This window comes from Python bivittatus, unplaced genomic scaffold, assembly GCF_059951505.1.
Source record: "Python bivittatus isolate LINGU-HERP-01145 unplaced genomic scaffold, Pbiv_v1 ctg000690_np1212, whole genome shotgun sequence".
Lineage (NCBI taxonomy): Eukaryota > Metazoa > Chordata > Lepidosauria > Squamata > Pythonidae > Python > Python bivittatus.
Genome location: NW_028277096.1, coordinates 9,147,732 through 9,170,688, shown reverse-complemented (window position 1 = coordinate 9,170,688; position 22,957 = coordinate 9,147,732). Strand labels below are relative to the sequence as shown.

At 42.6% G+C, this 22,957-nt stretch overlaps 1 protein-coding gene across 8 annotated transcripts in view; it reads right to left on the bottom strand.

Annotated features, from left to right (window-relative positions):
• LIG3 (DNA ligase 3) overlaps window positions 1-19,805 on the bottom strand; it is a 28,925-nt gene extending 9,120 nt beyond the window's left edge. For 3 of the 8 annotated variants that reach the window (XM_088152432.1, XM_007436163.4, XM_007436164.4), the window contains exons 1-17: window positions 19,404-19,558; window positions 18,427-18,968; window positions 17,927-18,070; window positions 14,513-14,713; window positions 13,945-14,096; window positions 12,726-12,892; window positions 12,400-12,477; window positions 11,433-11,595; window positions 10,249-10,404; window positions 9,922-10,053; window positions 9,266-9,345; window positions 7,996-8,083; window positions 6,938-7,015; window positions 4,899-5,022; window positions 3,915-4,057; window positions 2,323-2,397; window positions 815-961 (exon numbers count right to left, since the gene is read on the bottom strand). In XM_088152432.1, the coding sequence (XP_088008558.1) occupies window positions 815-961; window positions 2,323-2,397; window positions 3,915-4,057; window positions 4,899-5,022; window positions 6,938-7,015; window positions 7,996-8,083; window positions 9,266-9,345; window positions 9,922-10,053; window positions 10,249-10,404; window positions 11,433-11,595; window positions 12,400-12,477; window positions 12,726-12,892; window positions 13,945-14,096; window positions 14,513-14,713; window positions 17,927-18,070; window positions 18,427-18,968; window positions 19,404-19,435 (2,502 nt within the window). In that variant the 5' untranslated portion in view covers window positions 19,436-19,558. Of the gene's footprint in view, window positions 1-814; window positions 962-2,322; window positions 2,398-3,914; window positions 4,058-4,898; window positions 5,023-6,937; window positions 7,016-7,995; window positions 8,084-9,265; window positions 9,346-9,921; window positions 10,054-10,248; window positions 10,405-11,432; window positions 11,596-12,399; window positions 12,478-12,725; window positions 12,893-13,944; window positions 14,097-14,512; window positions 14,714-17,926; window positions 18,071-18,426; window positions 18,969-19,131; window positions 19,266-19,350; window positions 19,559-19,668 lie in introns of those variants that run through there. The other 5 variants (XM_025171813.2, XM_007436165.4, XM_007436166.4 and 2 more) reach the window with 5 other exon arrangements.
• Window positions 19,806-22,957: the final 3,152 nt, after the last annotated feature.

Here is a 22,957-nt window from a genome sequence, read left to right as displayed (position 1 = left end):
GAAACGCCAGATTCCAGCTCAACGGGAATGGGGGAAATTTTGGATTATCAGAAGCCTCAATTTGCTGTCCTACTTTAATATCTTTTCTTTGGTGTGTACATACTAACATTTTATTTTTCATTACTAATACTGTTGAGTATTTTCTCTGGGATTCTGTAATATTAACAGGAAATAGAACTTAGACGCCTTCATTCAAGCCAACATCTTCCAGATAGATTTGTTTGAACTATCCCCAGTGAACTTTGGGCAAAAGCTGATCTACAAGACCAGATGATCAGAAGCAGCAACCCAGGATCCCATTTCCACAAGTTGTCACCCATATGCTTTTCAAAAAATTCACCAGTGCAATTTAGAGGGCAGGAGTCTTCCCCACAGTATTTCTGCAAGATGAGGAACCCAGAAACATACCGAGGGACCCATTCCTACATTTCGTGGCTAGCAACAATAAACAATTCCCCCTTTCCTGTTCCTTATCCCTAGCACTGCCACTGAAAAATGGAGGTATCTTATAGCTATCTTGAATAAGTAGGAGATTCAGGAGTCAAGGATTCTCTTAAAAAAAGGTAGCCTGAGATATAATGGGAGTAGGGAAAACATATGTAAGCAACAGAGAAAGATGAATTGTGTGTTGGTAAAGAGAGATTGACAAGAAGGCTGCTAAGCTGGAGGAGGAGAACTGGGATATATGCATCATGCAGAAATACTGAGTTATCTGAAATACCAGTAGAATCATACCTCTTAGATACGGATCTCAGTATATGCATGCTCAGAATATATATGCAACATGGCTATGTCCATGGAACAAATGTCTCACCCTGAGTTGTGGGAGGGTAGTGGACGTCGTCCAATCTTTGTCATCTCGGATACGAGTACACCGGGGGAAGCGGATGGAGATCCCATCAGCAGTGTGGGCCTCTGCTTTAGAGAATTCAGCACCTGTGATCTCCCAGACTGGTGCTTCCTAAGACAAATGGTAACAATTGGAAAAATCCTCCTCCTTGCCAATAAAGCAAGAGATGGAGTACTGCCTGCAGACACCACGGGTAATGTGGAGTCCCTGGTGCTCTCTGAGCTTGGTTGTTTCATTACCCAACTAGGTGACATCATTGATGTTACCTAGTTGGGTAATGAAACAACCAAGTTCAGAGAGCACCAAGGTCTCCACAGTTCAACCCTAAGCTACAGATATTCTCTTCTATTGGAACCATGAGTAACCTTGGTTCATTAATTCCATATATATTTTTGTGCTTTTTATTAATTTTAAGAGACAAACATGGAATTTAGCAGTTTCTGGATTGTGTGAGCTCAATTTGAATTATCGTATCAGATAATTTAGCCAATCAGACGAATCAATTCAAAGTCCTGAACTGATTCAAATTTCTGAATCCAATAACTGAATTAATCCAAATCATTATGTTGATTTGCTTTGAGGAAAAAAGTCTTTTTATGCCACTGAAATACTGGATCAGTTTGGAAGCATCCAATCTGGCTTTAATTAAATCATCAATTCAGAAGGGTTTTTTTGATTATGACATTCAAATGAATCACCTTTAGACTGATGTTTTGCAGTCCTAACAGCATAACAGAGGACATTTAGGGCAGTGAATCCAAAATAAAACATTCCTGACAGAAGGTTATCTGTCTCTTCTTGAATATCTCAAGGCAATATCCAGCAGATAATCAGGGCTTTAGTGCAATTTTTGCATAAAGTGTGACTCTGGCACAGAACATTGCATCATGAGACTTGCTGAACTTCATTCTATTTTTTTTCAAATTTCTAATTCTTATGGCTTCAAAATGGGTATGAATGTACATAACTACTATAAGATGCAGTTTCGTACGCCCATTGTTCCCGGCTTTCCATAATTAGATTGGTTTTTATCTGCTCTCAGGGAGGCAGTGAAGGACAGGAAGGCCTGGCGCAATATGGTTCATGGGGTCACGAAGAGTCGGACACGATTTAACGACTGAACAACAAAAAGTATTCTTGCAAGATTTTCCTGTCAACGCATTCAGAAGCCTAGAGAGAAGTAGGGTTATACAATGCTATTTAAATTTCCTCTGTAACTTTGAGAAGATGAACTTTGTAAACAGAATGAAATCATAGGGAAAAATGTGAAAGAACAAAGGTCCTTTCCTGCACTGCAGTGGACCTTTAGTGGATTCCCTTCCGTGGGATTGGTCATAGCTACGCCGGTTTCACTTCAGCAGTACTGCTGCATCTAAGGCCTGCAAACGACTTAAAAAAGCTCTCCCAGGAGGGGTTCATGGTAGGGAAACCACTTTTGCCCAGGAAACACCCACTCCCACAAGACATTTTACCTTTGGGTCTGGAACAATGAAATCAGGATAATAATTCTTATTAATCTTTAGCCAGTCTGGAATTTTACTGGGATCCTAGGAAGTGGAAGAAACAGAGGCACCCATCAATTTAACCCCTTATTATAGGATGGGAAACACTTTAATAATGATTAAAGGGGAAAATGGCTCCCAAATCACACTGCAGTTTCCAAGGCTTCTGACAGAGAAGGGGACAATCTGCCACCAGTGAGCATTTAATACCTGAATAATCCGAGGAGGTTAGAGGCCTAGTTTAAAGCAAGGCAGACTCCTCCAGAGACTGAACCAAGAGCCTGTGTTCAAGCATTTCAGAAGCTCTGCTGACCGGCACAACTCTTTGTTATTTCAGAATCAGAATAAACAAGGTTATTCTAGCTTTCTTTCAAATTAGCAACCTATATCTGGCTTCAATGAGGCAATGTCAATGAGGCAATAAAATCTGAGACTGAGGCCTGAGATATTCTGGGGTGTTCAGTAGTCTAGAAGGCAGGACCAACGAAAGAATAGTTTCACTTTTCTAACAGCATGAAGATTTTGAGTAACTGGGTTCACACACTGTGTGGTGGGACTGGGCCCACAGATCATGGTCTAACCATGATTAGCTAATGTCACAATTACAGAACTCCCTATTGTCAGAAACCATGATTTACAAACTGTAGTATCTGTACAACATACTAAGCAAAAACCAAATCACAGAAGATTATTTTCAATAGGACTTTGGCTGTTATTGTGTTTGTGGGAAACTGTTAATTATTTCATAATTGTAACTGCTTTATGGTACATGGAGTTTTATAATAGGGATGATATAGAAGCATTGCAAATAAGTTTTAGCTTACTATAGGTGAGTAGGTTAGAAACTTATCATAGGCCAGGCCTTATCTCAAACCAGCATTATTCTGAGATACTAGAGAAAGCGACAAAGTGATTAGAAGAATAATTCAGTTTCAATATAATAACAAATAGGAATGAGAAGGAGCAACCCTTAGACTTCTGCACCTCTTCCCTATTTATCTGTGAGGGAATTTTATAAGCTTCTGCTTTGCAAAACCATGTTTGTTATCAAGTTAGGACCAAACTATGGTTTGGAAAAACAGCTTGCTACATGTGGATAACATGACAAATTTTGGCTTATCGGAGATTAGAAATAGAAGCTTTTAATCTTCCTTTGGATGCAGAGATAGAGAGAAAGAAGCATGGTCCTCCATGAACTTTAAAAACCCAGACCTGGAAGATCATGTACATCTTTTTATATAGTTAATTTTTAACTAAATTAATGTGGATATTTATATTTTTAACTGTTTGGGGGTTTTATTTTAATTGTGAGCCACCCAGAGTCACCCTCTGGGGGAGATGAGTGGCATATTAAATAAATAAACACATAAATATCATCTGAATATAATATTTGTGTGCATAGGCAAATGAGCAAAAGAAAAAGAAACTGGATCTTGGTATACTGGAGAAGATAGATTTTAATGCTAAAAAAGTTACTTTTATCTATAGTATTTCCAAGTTAGAGCATGAACTTGGTGGTTTCCCTGCAAGACAAGAGCCACAGGGGGCTTCCAAACACAAACCTTGCTGATTTTCACCATGTCCAATTCCTTCTGCAGCCGGGCAAGTGTGGCATCATCATGTCCACCAGCACATTTGGTCACTGTGCACCACTTCTGGCTGTCAGGATCATAGCACCCCATGAGAAAGATGGACATCATCCCACCTAAAGCGACGAGAGGCAGACAAAAAGGATCATCTGGGGAGTTAAATCTATTTTATCTTCCAGAAACTCTTCTCATAAAGACACACAGAATTTGCAATGGAAGCAACCTCAAAACTTTGTTTTTTGAACGTTGCATGCCACCCAATGCTAGCACTCTCAGTGGTGGGAATTTTTATTGGCCATGACTTAGTTGCTGGCCTACCACTTTGCTATCCTAAACATTGTGTAGGTTGGAAGTGAATTATATTGTGAAGTTTTGGTATTTTTTGGATTTTTAGGTAGATGTTTCCTGAGAATTGGTTAAAAGGTTGAGAAAAGCTGCCTGAGGCTCTGAAAAGCCACTGCAAAGCAATGCACACAGGATTAAGCTAAAAGTAGGCTTATAATGAGACAGATCCCTAATCCAATCAGTTCTTTATGTAGCACCGTGAGGATTAGACTCTTACTATTACAAAACATCCCATAGTTTATTTTTTATTTATTTATTTGTTATTAATTTTGTATGCTGCCCATCTCCCCCCAACAGGTGACTCTTTTAATAATCAACCATGTGTCCTGCATGTACAAATTCCTGTGTTCCACCCCCAATAACTCCATTAGGATAGAAATTCCAATCTGAAATCCTGGAGAGCTATAGTCAGTGACTCTAAACAACAGTGACTACACTGACTCAGCATAAATGTAGGCATTTCTGTTCCTTATTGAGCTGCATGTAGGAGTTCCTACTTCAAACTTCAACATCTCAAAACTCCCCTCTAAAACCGTGGAGAACTACAGCGGGTCAGTATGAGCTAGAAAGAAAGAGTCTGGATTCTCAGTCTGGATTCTTAAAGACACCCACCTTTGCTCCCCTGGCCATAGAAGGCACCCAAAACCACCAGGTCTGCTGTGTCTGCCATTGCTCCCTCGTTCAGATAGTCCTTTTTCACTTTGAGCCAGTGGCGTTTTCCTGGTTCATAAATACTCTACCCAAAGCAAAAGCAGAAAGGGAATGAGATAGACTCCAAAGATGGAAGGCCAGCACCATTCTCTCTACGCAGAGCCCACTTTTGGAGGCCTTTAATTGGTATGTGCATTCGAAAAGGTAAAGAGGGGAGCCAGGTCAGAAGACAACTTAAATTACATTCAGTATGGTTCTCATGATTACTCCTTATGTATTTTACCAATTTCCTCTTTGGTCACAACAAAAATTTCAATTCAGCAGCAGCTTTTAGAGGAACTCTGGGAAGTTTTTTGGGAGTTGCATGCAATCCCGGAGCCTCAAACTGCATAATTCCACTCAAGAGCGTATCACATCCAGAATTAAATATGTCACTTTTTAAAAAAAGGAACGGTGTATTGGTTAAGATGTCAGATTACCATTGGGGAAACCCAAGTTAAAGTCCACCTTCAACCACAGAAACACACTGAGTGACTTTGGGCCAGTCTCTCTCAACCCATCCTACCTCACAGGGTTGCTGCTGTGGAGAAAAATGGGAGGATGGAGCACTATATAGGCTGCCTTGAGCTCATGACCAAAAAGGTAGGTCCAACAAGGAGACACAAAAGTAACAAATGCACAAATATCTGCTGGTATTTTATTCTGTGCCCTCAAGTCAGTGATGAATCCTGTCAACTGCTTAGAGCAGTTCTCTTGGCAAGATTTTCAGAAGTGGTTTGCCACTGCTTCCTTCCTAGGGCTGAGAGTGACTGGCCCAAGGTCACCCTGCCGGCTTTGTGCCTAAGGCAGGACTAGAACTCACGGTTTCCCACTTTCTAGCCTTAACCATTACACCAAACTGGCTCTCAAAATAAGCTTAGCTTACTAAAAAATGAAGTAATTCCCCTACTCCTTCCCTAAGAATCCTAGGGATTTTTGTTCCTGGCTGTAGCACAGTCTCCCACTTTGCATCAATACCCCACTCACTCTAGGCCTTCACCCCCCCAAATATTAAGTGCAGCCTCTACAGAAGCCACCTGTTCCAATTCACAGCTGTTCTCCAGGATCAAGGCTGGGAGGTCTTCCAAGTGCTACCTAAGTGGGGATCTGTGGAAATTGCCTCAGGAATTAGCAACAAGGGCTTCATCTGGACCTCAGGGAGCTAAGGGGTCTCCTGAACACATTTATACTGGCCACTGGGAAAACAGCAATTGATCAGCCTGCTGCGGGAAACCAACAATGTACTGTGTCTTCAACAACTTTTCTATCCCTTTCTAGAGGTCTGTTTATCTTCAACAAGGAATTTGTGACTTAACAACAATTATTTTACAGCCCTTTCTAGCTCTGAGTTCCTCTGAAACAGTACCAGATGCCTTGACAGAGTCGGGGTAATGAATGTAAGTGGCTTCTCCAGAATCCCTTTCTTTTTATCGTCCTGGGATTAAGCTCTTTTTTCTTGGAGATTTGGGAGGAATGCTGAAGAGGACAGTCAAAATGATCAGATTGTACATCTTTCCTACAACAACAGGCTTGAAAATGGGGAAAATCTTGAGCTAGGAAAAAGAAGGGATGTAACTGAGGTGTATAAAATCAAGCAAGTCATAGAGGAAGCAGACAGGGTGATTTCCCCCTCTCTCAAAACACCAGGAGCAGGACCATCTAATGAAGCTGACTAGAAGGAGATTAAGAACAAGCAAAAGGAAGTTCCTCACAAAGTACATACAGTCTTTGGAACTTATGACTGTAAGATGGATGGTTGCTGACCTGGATAGCTTTAAAAGGAAACTGAATATATTCATGACAATATCAAGGCCTATTAGTCTTTAATATGGGATGGGAGGATGACACTAGGACATTTCTGAAGTCAGAAAGCAGATGCTTTCCAGTTACATATTTTCAGTTTTACAGACTTTGCAGCCTGCAGGCATAAATGGGCATGGCAAAAAAAGAAGCCTACGTACCTTCACATCTTTCAGCACTAATCCCTCCAGCCCTTCGCGGATGACCCGGTTGATCATGTCTGCAAGGTCTGAGGCTTTCTGGAAAGAAGGAAAACAGAAAGTTACAAAGGCAGGACTGAGATTAGGGACCCCACTAGACATTTAAATGTTACTGAAAGTCTTATCCAGAAAATCTAATTGGCCTATTGCCCACTTTATTTCAGATAACAAGCCAGCCACATAACCTAGGGGGAAACGCACTCTTTCATTTTGCTTGAAAATTCCCTCCCTACCAAAGACTTTCTACCTCTTATGACCTATGTTTGGCATACATACCTTTCATGAATTATAAAGTTAGAGGAGTTAGCATCCCATTACAGCCCATTTGTCTTAATTGTGCTACCTATTCCATTTCCTCAGACCAGACCAGAAAATCAGTTCCACAGAAACACCAGAACTATACTATACTGAGATTGGCTATAACAACAGAATCTTGCAACCTTGACTGTTCTTTACCTCCCCTCCTTTTTATACCCCAGTGAATCAGGGAAGAGCCTGCTTGAGTCGCTTCCGAATACTATTTTGCTTCCCAGGATTTATTGTTTCAGCCCTCTTCGCTTAAGTAACAGTTCTTGCATATTTCTGTCAAGGGTATTTCCCTTACTCTTGACACCATTCTCTACTCATCCAGGTGTGCTGGGAGATGACAGGAGTTGTACACAACACCTCTGAAGGGCCCCAGGATGGGGAATCTGGAAAGAACACTTCATAGCTGGTCTGGCACCTGGGGGGAGGGGTGCTGTTGTTTTTATTTTGTTTTTATTGCTTGTTGTGTGCTGCCTAGAATCACTGTATGAGATGGGCAGCTATATAAGTTCTATAAATGAATGAATGAATGAATGAATGAATGAATGAATGAATGAATGGCATCAGGCTGGGCAAGAGCACACAAACTTTTGTGAGACACAGAAGGTTAAGCATCCAATGGCTCACCCATGTATGGAAGATCCAGAGAACCTTCCAGCGTACATTTTTAAGCTTCTCCAAGTCTCATTTTTGCCATCCAAAATGGCACCTACCGTGACATGCTTCATCTCTGAAAAGAGAATTCGGTTGGGGATTTCCACCATGTTATCATGGAGAAATCTGCGACGCTCACGCAGAGGCCTAAAGGAAACAGACACGGGCAAGTCACCAGACGAAAGAAGTGGGTGGGAGAAAGTCCCTTTAGTGATTCTAATGTCAAGCAGATCCTGCACTTTTGCACATACTTTGTTGACCACGACCAAAAATAATCATCTCCAACTGGACATTCTCCCAGAGTGCTGGCTGGGAATTCTGGGAGTTAAGGTGTTCACAGACGAGGTAGGTCAAAGAAGGAAACTGACTGTTGTTCTCTTAAAAGCTTCTGGATGGCTTCGCCAAGGTCATCTTTATGGGCAGCAGATTTAAAATACTCTGGAACATCCATGTTCTGCTTATTGTACATTCCACCACAAGCCAACAGTCTTTTTTCGCATGAACTCACAGGACCACATAGTGGTGCCTGGCACAGGTGAACTGACAGTATCTTCCTTGCTTAGAAAGGGTTAAGCTAATACCTTCACAGCTCTGTGGCTCATGGTCAACTCTGTTTTCTTGACCCATCAATCTTTTTCTCTCTTGGTCACTCCAAATAAAGGGGGCAGCTTCTTGCAATGAAGAGGAGAGGCTCTTCATTCAGACAGAGACAATGTTGATTCAATGCAAGTCTTAGGTCAGGGTTATGTAGAACTGTATGACTTGCACTTCTTTGCACCTCCTGCCACTCACTTGCTAAGCCAGAAATCCTGGCTTACAAACCAGAACTGGCTGTGTTTGAACAATACCTTAAGCCAAACCAACCACAAAGTAGCTCAGGAAAATGTCTATGTCTATGTTCACACAACATGATTAAGATGGTTACTGAATCAAACCATCTTTTGGGTCCACTCAATACACTGAACCATCAGTTAATCAAACAGGCTAGGCTTGCATGTGCTTAGCTATACATATACACATCTAACCAAACCACACTGTAGAATGTTGTGTGAATCACCTGTTAGGTCTTTATCTAAGCTCTTTAAGTAGGTTGTGGGAACACAGTTACCATGATTTAGTTTGGAGCCTTTGTGTAGAATCAGTTTAAACATACAGGGTGCATGTAGTCTGGCACAGATTTACATGGAGCAGAGACCCATATAACTAAAAACATAGGCCTTGGTTTTCTTTGCTCAGATTCAGGCTGATATAAGAAACAATGATAGTGACACAGGGTTCTACTAGGCCCATCTTGCTGGAGAGGAGGAATGGCACTCATTATGCACTCACCTGTCCATCAGACTGACATCATTGAAATAGATGCAGTCAAAGACAAAAAGGCAGACATTGGCATCTTGGAAAGCAGCTTTCTGCAAAAGGACAGCAAAGAAGCTGAAATGTAACATCATTTTATGAGCAGCAACAAACAAGGCTATTCTATTCTGGAGAGGGACAAAGCTCTAAGCTAGGGATAGATAACCTGTGGCCCTCCTGTGCACCCCTTGCAGATTATTTTTGTTTGCATTTTTTATAAAAACAGTCACAGAATTGGAGAGGGCAAACCAATTTCCTCCCTTTAAAAAGCACCCTCCCTATTGCATAGAACTGTGATGCTGAAATCTGGCCATTTTGCCTTTTAACCAAATTAACTCCAGTTCTAGTATTACAAGGGGGAAAAAAACCCTCTGTGTCCATTTTTTCTACATCATGTATTCTAGTATAAATCTACAGCACCACAGCCTTTGCTAATGTGGGATGAGAATTCTGGAAGCCACCTCTCTGGAGAACTATGTTGGAGAAAGTTGGGCTCCATTCTCTCCCCATAATCTTTTCATTACTGCATTCTTTCTATTAAATAAAGGCTGTTCACTCCCTGTACTATAAAGAAAGGCTGCTATAGATTACTCCATCTCTTTCGCGATGGGAGAGATCATCTTCTGATGTACCTTATGCACCCCGAGGGTCCCAAAAGGCAGAGGCTTCCCTATCCTGGTGTCAATCAGAAGAACTTCAGCGTCCAAGATCATACTGTGCCCTCCTGGAAAGGCCTTGGGGATGAAGTCCTTAAAATGAGCCACCTGATGAAATGCAAGCAAGCAAATATATTCTGTGAATTTTTCAGCGTATCCACTGGCCAAAGAACTACTATATGGTACTTAAAGCAGACAGAAAGTTTAGACTTGCCCACTGTTTCTCAACCTCAGCAGCTTTGAAATGTGTGGACTTCAACTCCCAGTACTTTTCTCCAGAGGCAACCCATCAACTCCACTAACCTTGTGAGGGAGAACTGGTTTCAGACTGCGGCTGAAATAGCTGAAATGATCTCCCTTTTTGTGCACTTGGACACGCTCTCCATCATACTTAATTTCTGCATACATGCCATTGGGACACTTTTTCATGGCATACTCAATAGATTTGCAAGCTTCGGCCTTAACAGAATAGGGAAGAGAGAAAAATCCAGTTTATAACTCTTAGCTTATAACTTCTGGCAAAGGAGACATGGCCCCACCCAGAGCAACCCTCCCCAACCAAGCACCTCTCAGATACCCTGGACTATAATTCCCAGAATTCCTAGCCAGCATGGCCAAGGACTTGTGCACATACAGGTTCTTGTTTGGATGGAAGCCAGTGCAGATACAACTGCATGCATGAGGGGTCCCTCTTTAGAGATCTCTGTATAGGTGTCTGAGAGAAGAATAAGTCTCATAAATGATGCCAGAGGGCAACACTGTCCACGTATGCAGAGCAGCTTTTCGGGGAATGCCAGACTAGGACTAGGGACAACGTAGGGTAAGCAGTGCTGTGTAGGCTGAATGACAAAGCAATACAGATGATCAACAAGATTTTTGCTTTCCAGGAAATACACTGCAAGGAGGAGCCTCACTTTCCTATTTTTAGAACAGTAAGAGAATTAGCTTTAATTTGATCATGGCCTAGAAATGCACCATCAACAGCTGTAAACTCTCCAAAATGCATAGTTAAAGGACTATACAAGGGTTCTCAAGTATGGCAGACAAGCTAACAAAAATCAATGGAACTCTTCATTTTATCCTTGGTTTGATTTTTTTATACTGCAGGTTTGATTATATTGTTCTACAGCTGCTTTGTAAATTGCTGAGTGATGGACACAATGCAAACAAATAAAAGAATAAAAAAAACATTAAGATGTTGGGCTTGGACTACTGAGACCTTGGTTCAAGTAGCCACTCAACCATATAGCATACTGGGTGACTTTGGCCAATCCCTCTCTCTCAGTCCTGATGTCAGGGTAAAATCAGAGAAGTCTCTTATAGGCCCCTTTCTGCTCTCAGAAAAAAGGAAGACTATAACTAAATCAATGCTTAAACTAAGTAAATACATGCTTAACTACCAATAAAACCTGAAAGTAACAGGATGACACAGATAAAGAGGTTGTTCCAGAGCCTGATGCTGCAGCTGAGAAACTGTTGTTCCTTACCAGCATGGGCTGAACTGGGGTCATCAGGGCTGCCTGGACACTAAGAATTTTCTTCATGCCTGGCTGAGACTCTTGCTGGTTTTTCAGCACTCGCTCCACCACGTCATGGAGGTTACGGGATGCTTTGAAAGCCTCAAAAGCATTGGGGTCCAATGCATCAAGTCTGGATATGAAAAGAGCAGGATAATTATTGTTTAGAAAAGGAATGAATGTAGTGTAGCTGGACAAGAATTGGGGAGCCTCAGGTTTAAGTCCATCCTTACCCATGGAAGCTGACAGGTGACCTTGGGCCAGTCATTTTCTCCCTATCCTAAAGGGATACTGTTGTGGGGAAAAAAATAGGAGGAATTGCTGTGTGTGCTATCCTGACTTTCTAGAGGAAGGGCTGGGTTTAAATCTAAAGAACGGATGCATAAACAAATTTTAAAAATGACTGCTTCTAGATTCTACCTGTTCGGTTAAGACAGATTTCTCCAAGTTGCATCCGTCTAAATATCTTGAATTTACTTTCCAATTATTAGTGATGTTGACTGGGGCTGGTGGGAGGTTTAGTTCAACAGCATCTGGAGATGTTATTAAGGGTGCGTGTTTAGTTGGAGAGACGATTTATGGTAGACAACAGAATCTCTATGACAGGGACTCCTTGAGTGTAAGGCTGTTCCTCAAGGCACCCTATTTTAACACTTTCAGCCTTTTAAAGAAAAGTAATAATTACTCTTTTAATAACAAAAGCTTTGCAAGGTCACGCTGCAAAGGCTATCTAGTCCAGCATGGATTCTGGGAAGTCTCTGGACCAAGCCTGAAAGGAACGCCTTTCTTCCACTGTGACTGACAATCAGAGTTCAAAGGTTCTTGGAACTAATTAGCAGACCTCTTGTCTATCCAATTATTTAATCTCCTTACTCACACCACTGACATGCTCTGTTTTTAAATTTCTGACATTCTCCTCAACCTGATCTCAACTTACACATGCTTCGCGCCAGCGTTCATTTTCAAGTCGTGCTTAATCAGCCGAATGATGCACTTCAGGTCATTAGCGGTGCACCTAAAAATAGAGAGGCATACAAATGCAGTATGCTTATGTGAATACGCAGCTGAGAACCTGGGCCTCTAGTTTTATATTTTGTGTATGTTTATGCTGCCCCAAAACAGGACCTCTATCATAGGGAATGGGAGCAGAACCTGTTAAGCTCTGGAAGCACTAACCAATGTCTGAACACACATCTAAGCATGCATACTTGCTCCAATTTGATCACCCCCCCCTTTTCAAATCATAAATCTTTCCTTTTTTACCTCAGTGCAATCTCTTGCAGTAGGTTTTGTTGCTCCTCTTCTTTGGAAAGTTTGGATAACTGCGTCAGGAACTCATCAACTTCCTGGATTGTCAAAAGGCTCTTGGCAGCAGGAGGGCAAGACCTGCTTTGCTCAAAAAAGATCCGCACCGTTTCCGAAACATCACCCTGATTTAAAGCAAAAAAGGAGACAGCTGCAAAGAGCACTGCGGCATGCAGAGGAAGAGGCGTCTTTGGCTTGTAATTTGGAGTGTTTTATTGATTAGTCTTGAATGAGTATGACTGAAATTTCACTGGACTTACATTTAAATGTAATTAACCTTTTTTTTTTTCTGGCATCACCCACTTTGGGGAATGGAAGTTCTGAGTGCCTTTTACAGCTCAGAAATCAGATGCCTTTCTTCCCAAGGGCTAGAGTGGATGTGCAGAAGCCATTAGCTAGTAAACTATCAACGAAACCTGCTTGAAGTGTCAAGCTAAAAGTATTTGCAAAAAAAAAAAATCACTAAGACGTTGCAGGCTGCCCCAAGTGAATGGGATTGAGCAGAGGTGCACAATTTTCGGAGCAATGGTACAATTTTGGGAGTGATGGTGGGCACATTTAGAATTTGGGAATATGATGGGGGTAAACTTGCAGACTCTGACACAATGTGTCTGCTGGAGAAGAAGAGTTACAAGCCAGCTACTTAACCAAATGCTACTTGACACTTTCTCTCTCTCCCCCTTCTTATAGGACACTTCTTCCTATTCCTATTTTTCTTTTCTGGACAGCTTTTTCTTCAAAAAGAAAAAAAGTATCCATCATTTTCTAAAAAGCTGGTGGATTTTGTTTAGGGTCCAAAATCATTTTGGTAATAAAGATAACAATAGAGGCTGTTGCTCTGTTTTGCAGACAGGCCAGTTTGCCATTTTTTAAATTATTATTCTTTTTAAGTAAAAAAATCAAGTAGGAAAAGGAATCTAGTAAGCACCAAACAAATTGCCTGTGCAAACTGGCACTCTTGGAGTACCAAGCTGGAGATTTTCTCTAAAGAGGCATGTTGTATGCAGTAGAGCCCTTGGTGCTCTCCGAGCTTGGCTGTTTGCTTGCAGACATTTCATTACCCGACTAGGTAATGTCATCAGTGCCAGAGAGAGTGGGGTTTGCTCTCTCTTTATACACAGGAGCTTGTTATACACAGGAATACAGTCAACCAAAAATCCAACTCCTTTTTGCCCACCTGCTCCAGGTCTCGAACCATGTCTTCCTGGCTGCAGCTGAATATCCTACTGAAGAGCTTGATGATCTGTTTGTCATTCAAGTTGTAAACACTCTTAATGACTCCGGGCAAAAGTAACTTTACTGTTAGGTAGAGATCACCACGAAAGCCATCTGGAAGAGGTACAGATGTTTGCCAAGGGTCAGCAGAGAGAGGCTACTCTTTTCCAGACTGGCAGCTGACTCAGCCTCCCTACTCCTGTTCTAGGCTGCATTTGATGAGAAGAATAATGCTAACCATTAGGGATAACAGACACCTCCCTCCCCAGGTCAACATCTGCTAGGTGATCCTGTGCCTTTCTTAGTATTGTGCTATTTCAGTGCTTTTATCAATAGAGATCCTGCTACTCCCCCCACTCCTAGTGCCCTCCCCCAGGGCATCTCTTATCCTTAGTATTATAATAAATCACACACACACACAATACATTGCTATTAAATTATAATAAACATTATGTTTATCCCCCATTTGAGTTGCCTCTGCCCAGACCTGAGTGCGCCTGCCAATGAAAACAAAGAGAAATAGGTTGTACCTCCACTGCTTCCCTTCTGCAAAAAGTCCTGAATTATCTGAGTTTTGACATTGTAACTGGATTTGTCAGCCACCATCGCACACAGCTTCCTGAATTCCCGCAGCAAACAGTCTTTGTGTTTTGGATCACTCTTCTCGGCGGACAAGCTTGGCTTGTGGGAAGAGCCAGAGGTAGCTATTTCCTCAGAAGTGCCTGCCTTTGCTGAGCAGACAAAGAATTTCAGAGCAAACAGAAATGTCCTGATTTTATTTATCTACTTACTATATTTTTATTTTATACATTTTGGGCAGTTCAAGGCAGCAAACATACCTAATGCTTTCTCCTTTTATTTTCCCCACAACGACAACCCTTTGAGGTGGGCTGGAGTGAGAGAAAATGACTGGTCCAAAGTCACCCAGCCAGTTTTCATGCTTAACAGAAGCCTAGAACTCAAGTTTCCTGGTTCCTAGGCCAGCACCTTAACCACTACATCAAACTGGCTTTCTTATATGTTTATAGGAGGGCTTATATGCCGCCCTGATCATTATTGATTCTGAGCGACATAAGCATCTGATACGGTAATTAGATTAAAAACGATACAAGTAAGAAAGATTTATCAGGATTGCCCAGTGTGAGACTGGGCTGAAGCTGCCATAACCTAAAGATGAAGCAGGCACGTAAGCAGAGAGGACAAAAGCCAGGAAACTTATCTATGAGATCCCTTCAGGGAGGTAGATAAGAAGGAAGCAAGGTTAAGGAAAAAAACAAAGGACCTGAACCAGAAAAAGGAAGTTGGGCCTGAGCACATGGAAACCCTCACCCCAATCCCATCAACTTGTAAATCAACCCAGCAAGGACTTTTGGGGTAAAAGGGGTCTCAAAGCCCCCCCACTCTGAGTCGTTTGAGTCATCTGAGTCACCTTTGGATCCAGACTTGGCTGCTTCCGTCCCTCTAGCTAGTGCCTGGCAGCTTAGTTGGGAAGGACATGGGTAAGTGTGGATGTGTGTGTGTATGAGAAAGAGCAAATGTACCTTGCAACCAGTAAAGTTTTGCTGTTACTTTAAATTCACTGGGTCTCTGTGTATTACAAAGAACCTCTTGTGCCTCAGTGTTCGGTTGGAAGTGATTTGTGTGTATCCCTAATTATTTCCTGGCTCCAGCCGCACCTATTTGGAAAACCCAGGTAGAAAGCAAGGGGAGCTGACAAGATCCGCGTGCCTCAACAGGCTGTGAGTGTGTGAGTGACCATAAGCTGAACCTGGGAGCAGTGTATGTACGCTGTTAACAACCAATCTTGTACAACATTCCCCATTGCAGGAGGAATCAAAGTCTGCTCAGCATCTCATGCTACAAAAGCATGCTGGAAAAGCACAAAGTCTTTAGAGCTTTTCAAACATTCAGGATAGGCGTTGGTTTGATCTCCAGGGGAAAACTATTTCAGAGAAAGGGAAGTATCACAGCCAATTCTACCCCCTCATCTATTTGTATTTACATCTGTATTTACAACCCCCCAAAGTAGGCAATATAGTTCCTCCCCAATGTTTTTTTGTCTGTAATGCTCATAAGCTCCAGCAAGTCTACCTTATCATGAAGACTTTATAATCCAAATCATTTGGGGAACATAACATTGTCTACCACTATTCTAGTCCGTCCTATTCCCAGAACAGTGACAGATAATATTAGGGTTTTTTTTCACTTCAGTAGAAATAAAACAGTGGCCACATTCGCATAATATATTTAACCGCCAACACAATACCAGGAGGTTGCCCCAAGTTGGAAATCCAAGAATTCCTGTGTTGGGGAAAGGCTGGAATAGCAGAGACTGACCACTGCATATCATCTAGACCAGGGTTTCTCAAACTTGGCAAGTTTCAGCTGTGTGGACTTCAACTCCCAGAATTCCCCAGCCAGCCATGATGGCTAGGGAATTCTGGGAGTCGAAGTCCACACAGCTGAAACTTGCCAAGTTTGAGAAACACTGATCTAGACTCAGAAAATTAATTTGATATCAGCCTTCTCTTCAGGCTGAGGGCACAGAGATAGGAAGCTAAACTTTTTGGGGGGGAAAAAGAGGTGGCCGCTTCTACCTGTAAGGGCGGGTTCTCATACCTGCAAGCACATCTGCTGTCAGCAAAAAGACCCAAATTCTTACCAGTTCAAAGACCCATTAGAAACGTCCAAAGGCGCCACCCTAACCTTTTAGGAGATGAATGGGTCCGCAATGGAAACCGTTCAGTTGCTGAAATTTTGGTAACTCTATCCCTTTCACTTCAACAGATAGATGTTGCTAGAGAAGACTCTGGTGCTGGGAAAAAGGCTTATTTTCAGGTTGAGGCAGCTCCCAAGAACCTGACCGGAGTCGCTCTGGCTCTTTGCCCTCCCACTGCATCCAGGCTAAGTCAGATCCCGAGTCGGCTGATGGAGCCTTCCACATTTATTTCTTATGCTATTTAAAAAAAGACAGGAGGGGACAGCTGGCTGGCCACCGTAAAGATGGCTGGCACACTGCCAAAGATGGCCAGTCTTTAGTAAACGGAAGCAGTCCTCAGTTTGCAGACCAACCTGCCACTCAGTCACTGGGGAAGTGACCGATCTGTAGTTAGGGCAAGCATGGCTGAGCATTTCATGAGAACGTAACATTTTTTTCAAAACCTCTGACAGCAGAGATACACTTTGCCTCTTGGTTACAACCGAACAATTAAATCCTGGCTCTGCCAGAAGGCCTGGGGGCCGGAGGGGGGCCCGCGCCTGTGGAGATGGCTGGTGGGGCGATGGGTTTGCCCCCCCCACCCCCCAGCATCTTGCAGGTTTTTAGGGCTAAAAATTATAGGAGGTTTTAGGGCATTTTTAATGTATGTTTTTTAATTATTTATAGGTTTTATCCACGGTTGGAGGGACTTGTGTTTTTTCTTTTTTATTACTGTGAGCCGCCCAGAGTCACCCGTTGGGGGAGATGGGTGGCATACAAGTTTGATAATAAAATAAATAAACAAACAAACAAACAAACACAGAGTTGTAAAATACTTAACATTAAGAAAGGGAAAAAGCACCAATCTCATCCTGAATTTTGGGACAACAAAGGCCTTTATTTTGCTCAGCCCTATAAAATTTGTAAGTTTGCAGGATACACTGTGCTACTCTGCCTAGTTAACATGAACAGGTACCCTTCTGTTTTATCCTGTCCACTTCAACCAGTCAGTGGCTTTTTTAATACTGAACACGTCTCTGAACTTCAATCAGATATCATTTTTACTTAGCATTAACTGAAATCTGAAACAATTGTCCTTAATCTACTCCCTTCTTTAGAAGTTAAAAATTGCTAATAGGTTGCTGAACCAAGATCAGCCACAGCTTATTATTTTTCTTCCACTGCTACCCTGACTCAAAATGAAATGTCAGCAATATGTTGCAAGAAAGTAAAAGTTCTCACATACCTGTAAAACCTGAAAATTTCTTTGGCGAAGGATCTGAAGAAACCAGAGGCATTTTCTTGGGTGACGTTATTTGTCCACCAGGAGAAATCTTTGCCTGGATGATGGCCTTTTTCTTTGGAGTGTTTGCAGTTTTGGAAGAAAGTTCTGTGAACAGATGGGGAGTTATTCATTATTCTGTGTCCTGAATTCTGGAACAACAGAGAACAGGTCTTGATATTCTTAAAAAAATGAGACATTTATTTGAAAAGTGCTAAATTGCCCTATGAAGGTCCTGACAGGGCCTTCATAGGGCAATTTCCAAACTTCTGATAATCCTCATTGCCCTTCTCCAAACCTGTCCTCCTGTGTAATTTGACAGAATCAGTCATGCAGTTTGACTCTAACAGCCTCAAAATATCCAGAATTTATTCTACCTCTCCACAGGGGTCATGCAAAGAGATATTCGGGAAACCTTACTTTATTTGGAACCACCACCATCACCACCCTGATGCACAGCTGACCTGAGATGTGCTGATTGATCATCTCCTTTTCACCCTCCTGCAGTTCCTCCCAGCCTTCCAGATCTGTGATATCTTCAATCTTCTTTGTTGTGGCCCGAGCCCTCTCCAGTTTCTCAAATATGCACTTGACATGATACCACTCCTTCATGTCTCCACCAGATTCAGTGAAGGGATTGGGCACCACTTTTCCAATGCGTACCATCCCCTTGAGAATCTTCTCTTTGCACTTCTTGCAGCCAGCGGTGCCTCGCTTGGCATAGTCCACGCAGTACCGCTGCTCTGCCATCTCAGAGGCGGTGCACAGGGGCGTCAGATGACAAGCATGCAAAGCTGCTGGGAGGGGAAAGCTAGAGACGCCGGGTTGGTGGTACCACAGGCTGGTCAAAGGCAAGGCACCCGTGTTTTGGAATCTGAACACACCGGTGTGACTGCGTGTCTTCTTTGGCAGCAAGGCCAATTTCTCACTTCTGCTAAGGGTCCTGGCTGCCTTCAGAAAAGCTCTGAGAGAAAGTAGCATGCAATTTCCTTTGCTTAGTTTGATGCTGTGAAAAAGAAATTATTATTATTAGGGGGGAGACAATGGTTATTGCAGCTCAACCACAGAGAGAAAAGCTGCATTAGTCTATTGCAAAAGCAGGAAACAACCCCCAACCAAAGACCATGTGATCTGGGGGAGGGAACAAGTAGACAACCCAAATAGACCACCTTGAACTTTGGGGGAAAAAAGTCCTCGGGGGGCAGCCATCCAGCTTCGAGAAGGTCGGCCACGGGCTGCCCAGAGATATTGGCAATGTTATTATGAAGGCTGATGATGCGAGACCTGGGGCTTCAGAGACCACCGTTCGCGCGCCCCCCACCACTTCTCCGCCTGATCCTCCTCCACGCGCACGTTCTCCCCCCTCCAGCGCTGGGTTAGCCTCTCACCAGGGCCTCGCACCTCGCTGGGAGAACGCGAAAAGGAAGGGCAGCCGCTTTACCAGCAGAGAGATCCCGCGAAGAGAGACGGCATGAAGGGGAACGAATCCCCCTCACTCGCTCGCCGTCCCCAACTATGCCCGCGCGCACTCCTCCCCACAGCGGGTTTGGTTCTCACGTGGCCTGGGCCACAAGGACAAGGAAGGGGCGGGGCAAGCAACTAGGAGGCGTGTCTGCCAGACGCCCCGCCTCCCTCCGAAAGCGTGAGAGGGCCATAGCCACGCCCCAGCACCTCAGCCTACCCACGGCAGGCTATCCCCCGCCCACCTTTGCTTTGACCGTGCCTGGGCGGCGGAGATGGCGGCGGCAGCCCCTTTCAATTCAGGCCGCGCCTTTCGAATGCGGACAAAAGGCACGGGCGCTCGGCGGCATGACGTCAACACGCTTCTCGCGCGCTGGCGCGGTAACGCCCCCTCGTTTTTTCTTTCCTAACCGATGGCGTGTTGGGAAAAAGGCAAAGCCACGCCTCCCTACCATTGCCCCGCCTACCTGCGTACGAGGCACGCCCCGACCTAGATGAGATGGAATGTTTTGTTGCTGGCTGGGGAATTCTGGGAGTTGAAGTCCCCATATCTTAAAGGTGCTGAGGCTGAGTGGCGTAGCAGGCTTCACTCTGTGGCCCATTATTTTGAAGGAAAGCTTATTGAAATGTTCATTTTATTGTAATTTCTTTGTTTGACTGTTGTGAGCCACCCAGAGTTGTTGAGAGTTGGATAGCATACAAGTTTAATAAATTACAGGTAGTCCTCGGCTTATGTCCATTTGTTCAAAGTTATGGCGGCACTGAAAAAAATGGATGTACAACTGGTCCTTGAAGTTCTGGCCATTGCAGCACCCTCGTGGTCATGTGATCATAATCTGGTACTTGGGTGCCTGGCTCACAATTACAATGTCACAGGGAGCCTCAGTCATGGGATCACCATTTGCGACCTTCCCTGCCGGCTTCTTACAAGCAAAGTCAATGGGATGACTGGCAGGGCAGGTTGGAAGTTGTTCTGGCAAGTTGCTCTTGCTTTTTCACCTGCTCACAGCACCTCCCCCCCCGCCCCCAGTGTGCAGACTGCACCGGCCCTCCCAGGCACTCCCCCCCCCCGCACCCCTATGCTCCTTACCTGGGACTTCTGCCGCTTCCCTCTTAATGACCCGTGTTGGGGTTATGATGGCATGCAGGTCTGCTGGGATTGCTGTCGCTAAGCGATGTGGTCACATGATGTTGTGCTTTACGATTGCATCGCTTAGAGATGGCAATCCTGGTCCCAATTGCTGTCGTAACCTGAGTCACCTAGGTGATGATGAAAAGCATGCATACATCTGGCTGCAATCAAGGTTGGGACAGGCTGACCACTTATTCTTTGGCAAAACCAAAGAAGAAAATTGTCACTCAGTAGGTGGGAGACAAGTGATTTGCATATATGTTCTTATTTATAAGTGTGGCTGCAAACTTGTCATAACTGTAACTTAAAAGACTGGCTGTGTTCTCACAGCATGGGGTTAAGTCAAAACATTTTAAATAATATTATAAGCTTATTGTATAAACAACAATCATGGGTTTTTGTAACACAGTAAACATAATTAAACCACAGCATGGCTATGTGAATCTAATCATTCTGCTAAGCAACCCTGCAATTTGGTTGGTTTTGTGTACTAAGTAATTTCAGATTATTGTCATTTATTTAGTGAACCATGGTTAAACAAACCATAGGTTAGTGCAATGTGAAATTAGCCAGTTTGCTCAGTTGGGCTTCTTCCTGGTAAGTATATTTAGGAATAGTCTTTATTTATTTTATTCTTTACATTATTAATTAATCAATAATGCTCTGAATGGTATTTTACTTTTTTTTAAAAGAATATTTTTACAAGGTTTTGTTTTAAATTGTGTTTCAATCCACCCAGAGAACTATTCTTAAAGAATAAATAAATACACCAATTTGGTTGTACTGGAGAATGCATCATTTCTTTGCACGTATGAGCCAATTTTTGACAGCTAGAGCAAATGGAGTAAGATGAGGGGAAGTTTCTGGGTCTGCATCTCACCTGGCATATTGTTAGTTGAATCAATCCCTGTGATTAAGAGGCAGTAGAAACTTCCTGACTCTTCCTTTTTCTTGTGCTTCAAGATGTAGCTTGGGCAGAATGTGTTTCTTTAAAAAAATCTAAATATAATGAATATCTGTTAGCATCACTGATAGCTGGACAAAGCTTGTATTTGGATCCAAGACAATTATAGTATGAACGTTTTTTTTTTTTATGGGAACTTCTGCCACTTAGTTATACTGTACAGTACTCTTTTAGCACTCTGCATATGCTCAGAGGCATATCCTCTAACAAGCGTATCCTGTAACAGTTTCCAAGAGGAGGGGATCCTGTTGAGGAGACATTCTTCTGAATGAATATACAGATTTCATAGTCAGAGATGGAAATGATGCATATTTTGGAATAAAGCCCTGGTGAAAATAAATAAAGGTATCTGCAGAGGTCCAGCGGCAACTGGTGAGAAAAGCTGCACATTTTTTTACACACACACACACCTTAAAATGCATTGTGAGTTTTAACTCGTTTCTCTGTATATTAAAAGAGAAAGTATTGTCATAATTATGCTCCTCCCACATATACACACACACTGTGTTAATGAAGAGCATTGCTTTTGTGAGTTAGAACAGAGGTATAATGTACAAACTGTGTTAAGGTTGTTTGTTAGGGCTTTTCTAAATAGGTATCTTGCAAGTTTTGCTGATTTCCCTTCAGAGGAGGGTTGGTTTTGATCTAACAGTAGACATCCAGAGGTACATTTAAATGGGTATCATATAAACATGAAGGCAGAAGTTAAAGGACTTTGGAGGATCGTAGGAGGAAAAAACAAGATTGTTTGCAATTTAAGAACAAGCAAAAAGGATGGGGGAAGGGGAAGAAAATTTGTTTCCTCACAAGTCATTATGTGAAATGTTTGCTAAAAGGAATTCGTTTTCAATTTAAACTTATATCTGGCTTTAAAAACACACAGAAGCTTGTTAACAAGGCTAGCAGGAAGCAAATAAAAGTGTTTCAGTATAGTTGCTTTTCTCTACCATTCTAAATTATTTCAAACAATGCATATAATGTGCTGACTGTATTCATGCCACACATCTAACCTGACCTAATTATTGAATTAACCCATTTTCTGGATTTGCACAATTCTATGCCATCAGTTAGCCAAATGGCCAAGCTTGCACAACATGCTAAGATGCACATATGGACAAAACTAACCAAGGTTAACAGCCTGAGCATGTGGTGCAAATGCACTTCCTAGTATAACTGATCTGGTGAAATATGTATTGGGAACGTAGTAGATTGTTCACACATTGGTGTAAATAAGCCATAATATGTTTTGTAAATGTTGGTTGTTGGGGAAGCCTGACCATTTGTGACTTATTTTCTAAACACAGTCAAGCCACAGCTTAGGACAAAATATAAATGCAGCAATTGTGACTCATTCAGCAAAGTGTAATTATAGATACATTTGTTCTTCATGGCTATATATCCCTGATATTTGGAATCTTATCGAGACATGAAAAAAATA